At 33.4% G+C, this 9,578-nt stretch overlaps 1 protein-coding gene across 1 annotated transcript; it reads left to right on the top strand.

The window, feature by feature from the left end:
* Positions 1-6,518: 6,518 nt before the first annotated feature.
* LOC110443843 (differentially expressed in FDCP 6 homolog) lies at positions 6,519-8,860 on the top strand. Its single transcript, XM_021488267.1, has 4 exons — positions 6,519-6,804; positions 7,083-7,105; positions 7,308-7,951; positions 8,818-8,860. The coding sequence occupies exons 1-4, from the start codon at positions 6,519-6,521 to the stop codon at positions 8,858-8,860; spliced, it is 996 nt and encodes a 331-aa protein (XP_021343942.1).
* The last annotated feature ends 718 nt before the right edge of the window (positions 8,861-9,578 follow it).

Raw genomic sequence — 9,578 nt, 5'->3', positions numbered from 1 at the left:
AAGGCAATATTGCCTTGTTGCTTATACTGGACCACTTTGTTGTTTGCCGTTGTTACTTTCATCTTCTTGTTCATGTCACCAAGCGTTCTCAGATTCATCCGCTTTACTGGTTCAAAGAAGTTTTCATTCTTCTCCAGCCTGTCTTTTATGAAAGCTTTCTGTGCCTCTTTTCCTGACTTTTCTGCGCCCAGAAAATCAGTTGCTATAATCGCACTGGCTGCAGCTCCAGATAAAAAAACTGATAAGTTTGTGTTGGTCGTCAACTATAAATAGATTGATGAAGCTTTCAACTGCCTCCTTTGCCTTTCGTACTTTCGTACGCATTTCTCACTTTTCAGGATCTCTGCAGGTCGTACATCACGATGCATTGTTCCACTTTGGCTGTTAGCTGTCGGCATGTTAGCCATGTTCAGTGTCGTGTTGACATACTGGGATCTCGTGTGTGTTGTTCGCACCCATTTTTGGTAGGCATCATGGTTGCTGAGAACCCCTGAAACACCAAAACCGACCCCACCAGCGCCACCATAAGACTTGGCATGCCTCATAAAGGTTTCCTCGATAGTTTTGTCGACGGCACAGCGGTTTCCGGGTATGAAAGAACGAGCCACACTCATGGCTCCCCTCTTGATCAAATCAGTTGCTCCGGGATGAGATACCTCAATGTTAGCCAGGAAGATGGAGAAGTATGTGAGATATCGGGCGTAGTTCTGACCACCGAATGCAAAAAATATGTCTGTCATGAGATGCAAACAGTGTGCATATGCAAGGAAGACATTGTGCTTCACTGCCTGTACGAGAGAGAGTACTAGCCATATATGACTCATGGAGGAAGCCCAAAGTTAGGCAGTTTTTCCGTGACTGCCTTCACTGACCTCCACTCTATACTGCAGGTAACCCTGGATGTAGTTACTGAATGCATCGTCATCTAATGCTGCGTCCAATTTGGTTTCTGTGAGCGATTGTAAAAAAACATCCAACTTCTTCATAGAGTCTGCTGGGATGGAAGAGAACAGTTCCTGCTCATCTTGGGGAGCCATGTATTGTTTCAATAACAACCTTTCCATGCACTCCAGCATGGTCTTATGGCAGTGCATCGCCATAAGATTTAGAAAAAGATTTGATCAAAAATAATGACAATTATTTTGTGAAAAATTCAAATTTTGACCTCAAAATCGACATGAATTCATTTTTGTTGGAAATGAATCTATTCATAGTAGTTTGTTTTGATAACAGATCTGTTTGTTATTCTATTGCGGTCATTTTTATACCTCATTTGTTAAATTTGAAAAATAACGATTTTATGATTTTTTTCACATTTTGTGTAAATTTCACTATGACGGCCATCTTTATGACGTCAAAACCGGAAGTTCGTCCCAACTTACGCAATGTTAACATTTATTTTCGTGATCAGGGCGTCATGGGGCTTCAGAAAAATATTGGTTCGGAGGTTTGTGGGGGGGATGCACGGTGGACCCTTCTAGCTCCCGGACTAGTTCCGGGACAACTAAAGTTACCAATTCAGTTATTTCTATTAAATTATTATTGTGTAAATAGTACATGTTACCTTGCACAAAAGACATTTGTTCCCTTGATTTAATAGTTAGTTATCGCGTGATCAATGTTCAAAAACTCCTGTCGTGTTACTATCTGAATTCCTTTCCAGTGTTTTTGGAAACTAAAAAAAGGATATGAATAAAAAAAATAAAAATTTTAATTAAAAAATTGGCCACCTCTTAGATGATCGTAGAATATTTAATGGTTTTATATGAAGCGTTTTATTGTATCCTGACTTCAATTTACTTCCAACACACGACCAGATCGGGATTCGAGTCCTGGGCCCGTATCCATGAAACCATTTCATGCTTAATCATGGTTTTTGTGTTCAAACCAACTTTCTTATTACTTGCATACATCATGTCAAACGACCAAAAGTAAAAAAATAAACATTGTAATCAGTATTCAGCTTTAAGTCTCTTCGAAAGCTTTCAAAATCATTGACGAAATATATATTTTTATATAAATTAATAACCAGAACATGATATTAAGATTGAACACAAAATCTACATATGAATAATCGGCAAGTAACAACGAAAACCACTTATACTCTCACTGTCATCATTCGTAGCGTTGAACTTTTTGCGAAAACAGCTTTTGTTCTCATTAACTGAAACTTGAAAACATAAATGATGCATTGATTATCAAAAATGACCAAAACAACAAGAATTTAATATGTTATTGCAATATAATAATAGTTATAGATTCCTCTTTGTTCCTACCTGTGACATTATGTGAAATTAAAACAATATTATATTTCATTAAAAAAAAAAATAGTTGGAAAACTGGAAAAAGGTATCCCTGCTTAGTGTGGTTGTTCTGGTAACCAAAGTAATAACGAAACATGATTTCGTCATGATATTCTGTTTTTTTTTCAAGTCTTTTTGTAATCAAAGAAGGTCGCCCTATATCTGGTGTGCTGTCAATCTAGCCCCCGATAGGCTGAGTTATTTTCATTTTTCTCTACTAAATGACCGCAGCGTTAGACTTCAAATTTAAGGTTACTTAAAAAGTCTTATTTTTTTTTAATATAATGACTTTTTATCTCCTCGTCACAATTATAAGGTGCGCCAGGGTTGAGGAGCCCTGGATTCCCTCCTTGTACAAAAACAGGCCCTCATAAGAGGCATTTTTTTTTTATTCTTTCACTCATTATATTTGCTATGAGAAAATGGGTGATTTTTATCAAAATTTCAAAATTTCCAAAACCATGTAACCCAGTGGAGGAATCTCGTCTGCCTGTATCCATCCTCTTTTGTAAAGTCTTTCACATCATAGTTAATTTATATGGCAGAACGTGAAACACCCCAACTGGATGCACTGTATCATTTTCAATTAATTCAGATTTAACACTAGTATGGCTTCATTCTTTCATTCATCTTTCATTGTTGTCAAATAGTTGCAGATATTTTCTTTTCAGTCACTGAAGTTTTGTATCTATAAACCCGTGTTTATATGCATTTTTTGTGTTCTCATTAAGAATCAAATACATTCTTTAATGACTCCCAGATATAGGAATACTTATTTGAACTTTTTAATATTGAAATGTTCATATTTAAAAACTGTTTTATATTGTTGACAGTGTATTGATTATTTACAACAACATCATTTTCAAATTTCAATTTATTTCTTGATTTCCAAATATACCATTTCGTTGTAAGTATCATTATATTGATAACTAGGTTTACATTTATGTTTAGGTTATAGCATCCGAACATTACATCTGTTTCAGAAAGTTTATGAACTAGTTGTGAAGGAAATATACTGTTTATAGCTTTGTGTTTATATGGTATAATTAATTTCCATATTCCTTTAGTGAAGTTACATCTATAAAACAAATGTTTTTGTGTCTCGAGGTCGACATGCCAGAAGTTACATTTACCATCTGAAAGTCCCATCTTCATTAGCTTAAAACTAGTTGAAACTATGTTATGAAGACATTTCCATTGGAAGTCTCTACATTTTCTGTCAGCAATAGATTGGTTTACTATTTTCCATATGTTTTCCCAATTAAAAAATTCATTTTCATAAAGTGTTCCCACTTTTGTTTAGCATTTGGTTGGTATTCTTTATCTAGTATTATCTCCATCACTACTTTATTTTTGAAGTTAGGTATAGATCATTTAATTCTAGAAAATTCAGATATCCAATTTTCTTTTTGATGTAGTTTTAGTAGTAGTGCTACTGATGAAATAAAGTTATTGTTAGCTTCATCCCACATGTCTTTTATTTTAAAAATGTCTGATTTCATCCAGTTCTTAAAAAATGATGGGTTCCTTTTAAAAATAATGCTATTATTACCAAATATCATTTGGTTTTCTATTTCTACTTTTCATATGCCTTTGATAGGCTCTTTAATACATATTGCCAATCATATAGCTGTGACTTATAGAAATCTGGTATTCTACTTAAATCTAGTGATTTTGTGCTGTTACATTTGCACAAGAAAAAAATCATACCAATATGGTAACTTGACCGCCATTTTGAATTTCAACTGAGCTAATGGTGTTCAACTCTGTAAAGTGACCAGTGCATAGTTTTTCCGTTTCTGTGTTGTAGAAATAAATGACATTGACCTTCATTCAGGGCTAGTAAGGTCAAACATGTTAAAAGCCTCAAACAACACCTTCACTCCAACCATAAATCCTAGGGTCATGCTTTTTTGAGCAGTAGGAAGATGGGATTGATGACTATTAAAATCGTTTAGATAAAGGACTTCGACCGTTTTTCAAGGTCACAAGGATCAAATTTGTTGAAATACTTCAAACACCTTCTTATGAAGAACCATAAGTGCTATCAAGATCACAGATTGAATGCATTGGTTTCATATTTAGCCAGAAGATAGTATAACTGAAGGGCTATAATTGCTGTTCGATGACATTTACGTCATTTCGTGGTCACAGGTTGAAACAGGTTAATAAATTAGGACGTTTTTTATTCAAAAAACATCCAGCTTTGGGTTTATTTTGAATTCAATATTCCGTAATAATTGTATAACCGATAGTCTATAATGGACAGGACTGATAACGACTTTCTTTATTTCCTGGCGAATACTTACTGTTCAAGCTGTTTATACTGTGTATGTTCGCCATGCCCAAACATATTTTTGTCGCTTATTCCTATGTTCACGATAATTTAATTCTCCGCAAAAGGATTTATATAATCCATTCACAAAAATGTGTCATCATGCAGTTATTGCGGGTTTCCATGCGATAAGTACATTCAGTACATCGCATATGCGTATTGTATTGCACCAAACGGATTTCCTAAACTATTAAAACATGAGTCGATACTGATGCAATTTCAAAGAAAATTCACAAAAATTGCGACGGTACAGAAACATAATCGATTGTTTTTGAGCACATTCCAATCAATGATCAATATTGGACAGTTGACCGCTATGCAAGACATTTTTTTTATCAACACATGGCAAAAGTGATCAAGGACGTTCAGTATATTGATATTTAACAATACCCAAGAGGGTAAAGGAAAAGAAGCTCCAAAAAGTGGGCATATCAAGTAAATCATCAAAAGAAGTCTTTTATGTCAGAACAAATGAATGATTAAAGCGACATCAGGATGGAGCATACAAAAATCGAGCGAGTCTCCTTATGGAAAATGACAGTCGGATTTCGCTAATATATATTCATAAAATGTATTATTAAGGGAATCCCCTTATAATTAAGGGAGACCACTAATTTATACGGTACTTTTTTCACCATTCTGATAACGCATGCGCACAACACACCATTTTATTGTAAACAAAATGGCTTGCTGTTGAAGTGTCAGTGAGTGCCCTAGCAAGGGGAACGCTTTACGTATTCTTCTGAATAGCAAGTAGGAAGTTGAATAATCGAGCACAATGATGTTTATGATATGAAAAAAATATTTAAAATCATTTACATGGTGAGTATGTTTGCGGTTAGTAAATTTGATGGAACCCAAGTTTTATCTTGATTATGCAGATACATATACAAGAAGTCAGAATTGAAATGTCTTTTTTGGAGCATATTTACATGTAGATGATCAACTATACAACTTATTGCCGATTGTTTTGTTAAGGCACATAAGGGGTGGAGTTTTGGAACATCAGTGTAGAGGGCGTTGAAATCACACGTGCGGTCCAGCTAAGGTTATAGCGTTAGCTTAATAAGTCTTTACGTCCCTGGGTTGATGATGTTGATGTAAACAATCCTCGTTCGTACCGTATTACGTCTTCCGAAGCGTGAAGTAGATAATTTGAATATAATGTTGTTACAATTATAATTATTTTTCTACATATAACAGGTTATTAAATCATGTTTCTACTCATATATCTTACTTAGTCACCATCCGTGTATGTGTTTTGGTGAAGAGGAAGTACAAGTATCGCTCACATTATACACACATTATATGAAACATCCGGAAACAAATCATATTCTGAGCGGGAACAATGCATAACCATTGTGTGATTCTCGTAAATGTTAATACGGGTCTCCACACATATATTTTTAAATGTCTAAGGTCAATGTGATGCTATAAAGCGTTTAAACAATAATATAATAAAGGTATGTTTAATATTCATCATTAGCACTATTTCAGGAAATCTCAAGCTGTGTTAGAAACTTCATATGATACGTTCACATTTATTTTCCATTTCTTGAGGTGTGTGTTTGTACGTAAGCAATCAGGGACCGTATTAACACATACGTATTGACCGATACGGTCTGTAAATCATGTTACATATACGTCTGAATTATCTTTTGGGATTGAAATACTTGAGTTTTGTGAATGGTTTACCAAAACTTTATACTAAAACTTATCACACACTTCATTTTACAACCACGGACCAAAAAAGACATTTGCCGAATTGATATAATGGTACGAGAATGTTTTTAAAAAAAAATTGGTTTCGTTTCATTTCAGCTGGTTAGAAATCTACATTAAACAGCAATCTGTGTTGAAACCCATTCTAAACTGCAAAAATGTCAAGTAAAGAGCAGAATAAAGTTAATATCACAGAATCAACAATGAAAAGGAATTGGACGACGCTGCTGAAGATAGACATCAATGATATTCTTGGCAAGATGATTGAACAAGATCTCATATCTATTGAAAAAAGCAGAGAATTGAGAGAAATAGGAACAAAAACTCGCCAAACAGAAGCTCTCCTTTATCAAGTGATTGAAAAACCACAACCTTACCTGGATGCTTTTATCAAGATACTGGACGTAAAAGGATACGACTTTATAGCCCAAAAACTTCGAAAAGGTAAATTTTTGGGAATAGAAAGATTAAACAATTTTTCGGGGTTAAATATATTGAGATTTGATACGCATTTACCATCGAAACGAACATAAACCGATAATTTTCTTATATGACATTTTTTTCAACTAACTGCATTTTACGAATTGGTATGTAATACAATATTTGTAATTAAAAACAATATGTGTACAAATTATTTGCACTATAAAATATCTAAAATATAATCTAATTTAAAAGCTTGGATCAATGCAGGTTGCAACATTATCTATTATTCTTCAATACAGATGCAGTCAAAGAAGCGTCCGAGGTAAGTTACTATAAATATACTTAATATGATTTGTTATTAAATGCGATAAGAAGATGCCAATGATAATTCACATTTGACTTATTTATCATTTCGTTTATTTTCATATAGTACTTGTAAAATTGATCATTGAAGTTTCATAACGACTTTTGTATTACTCATGTTACTTTTATATTTTCCTGTATTTATTTATGGACCTAACCAGGTAACATATCGGGACCATTCTGACACTCTTCAACAAGAAAAAGAAACATTTTCTGAAAGTGCAATGCAACAATCAGAAATGGAGGAAAAACTGGTTCAGAGAGCCATGAAGCGTATTGAAAAGAATCAGTCACAGTTCACAGAAGAACAGATGCAGACATTAATGATGCAAATGGAAAAGCACCAGTTAAAGATGGCAGAAGAACAGGAGCAGGTATTAAAGGAGCAACTTGAAAAGCAAACGTTAGAGATGACAAAACATTATACGCAGATATCAAAGAAGCAAGAGGACATGAAAAAACAAATTTCTAAAATTAAGCAAAAAGATGATAATCACAAAGAATGCGAGACCAAAATAAAACAGCTGGAATCCAAAATTAGAACATTGGAGAACACATTACAACAGGAACGTGCAAAAGTGAATGATGACGTCACAAATGCTTGGGAAAAAATTGATCTGTTGGAAGAAGAGAGAGATAAATTGCAGGATGATTTAGCACAGGCAAGAAAGGATTATGTTGCAATGTTTAACGAAATGAAAAAAGACATTCTTCCCCTCAAAACCTCAAATAACAGGGTCGAAAAATGTGATAACTTCCGCAGAAACCTGAATCAGGAACACTCAGACAGATGTCAAGCTGACAGGTAAATCAAGCTCCTATTTTCTTGTATCATATTACGACAGATACAACGATATTAAAATATATAATAAAAAAGAGGAGAGAAATATTCTATAATTGATAAATATAACAATATTTGATAAATCCCTCGATATGTCAATATCCGTGTGATTAACAATCATCGCAATACTCATTATTACCAAAGTCATCGTTAAACCAAATATCAGAGGCAATCAATAATTAAGCCGTTAAAAATTAATATACTGATATCAATCAATATTGACGATGTCCTATTTGAATACATCCTCAACCCGTCGTAATCTCGTTATTTATAATACAAAATATGTTTTTTTAGAAGTTCCCCGCCATCCAGAAATCCGTAAGTAGAATTACATTATATTTCTTTGTTAAAATTAAATATTCAATTAGATATAATTCAGAGAACAGTGTGTAACGAGATCAAGGACGCTGAAGATCGTAAGGATAATCTTAATTAGCTGGTACCAACCCAAATTGTTCGAACTAACGAATATATATTGCATGGAATGATAAACTACACTCAATTGAATGTTTTGAAACTTTTAAGAATAAACTTTTAAGCATTTTATAGCCAAGAAGAGGTGTGTAGAACTTGTAGTTTTTTTTTCTTACAGATTTCTGAGGCCAACACTGTAAGTAGAGTAGTTGATCTTTGTTAATTTGTGCTTTTGATGGATTCTTTTTTACTTCAATAAGAGAAATAACACTGCATTTCACAAAAAGAGATAATTTATGAAATGTATAACGTAATCGCTAATGTGTTTTTGTCTATGTTAACACATGTTACTATAAAAAAAAAGTTCAATTTGTAAAGAGTGAATTATTGATGAACGTTGGTCCGTTGTTTTACAGAAGGGCAAAAAAGGGAGAGGGTGTGTCAAAGAAGAAGAATTGATGTTTTGGAGATCCGTCACATACCAATCTCCGGAGGAATTTACAAAAACTGATATACATTTTAATTCTTAAATTATAAGAATATTAATTCTTAAATAACATTTAACATTTGAACTATCAACTTATTTATAACTAGCTGACTTTTTTCATCAAGGGTCATGTTTTCCATTTTTATTAAATTATTATTTTTTGTTTCATTTTCTTTTTATGTAGATAAATAGTTTTGTTATTTATTACATTTTTTTTGTCAATTAATATATATTTAACATACTAGTTCACATTCTTATTTAGATTTGAAAATAACAACACGATTTACTTTCATATATCTCAACAGTACACATTAAACAAGTAAGGGACTCAGTATAAGGAAGATAACTCCACGTGAAGAGACAACGTTCAGGCAGTTTAATAACAATAATGTTTCAGTTATACACCTTAGCTTGTTATAATGAAATGATGTATCAGATGGGTTTTTTCGAGCATGGATTGTAGTTTTTCGGTTCATAAGAGATGCAGATTTTAGGTTATTGTAGATGTACCTCCTGTTTGCATAGAACTCTATGCTATTATAAGCATTTCTTTCTTTTTCTTCGGCAAGCTTCTGGACACTATCGACTGTCGAGCCATCACAATAAGGGAGGCAACTCCGAAAGATAGAGATGTATTAATGCTAGAGAGTCATAATTACTTCAAGATAGCTCTGCGAAACACGTCTATTG

The sequence above is a fragment of the Mizuhopecten yessoensis genome, unplaced genomic scaffold (genome assembly GCF_002113885.1).
Source record: "Mizuhopecten yessoensis strain PY_sf001 unplaced genomic scaffold, ASM211388v2 scaffold716361, whole genome shotgun sequence".
NCBI classification, from domain to species: Eukaryota; Metazoa; Mollusca; class Bivalvia; order Pectinida; family Pectinidae; genus Mizuhopecten; species Mizuhopecten yessoensis.
This window is presented reverse-complemented; position numbering and strand designations above follow the sequence as displayed.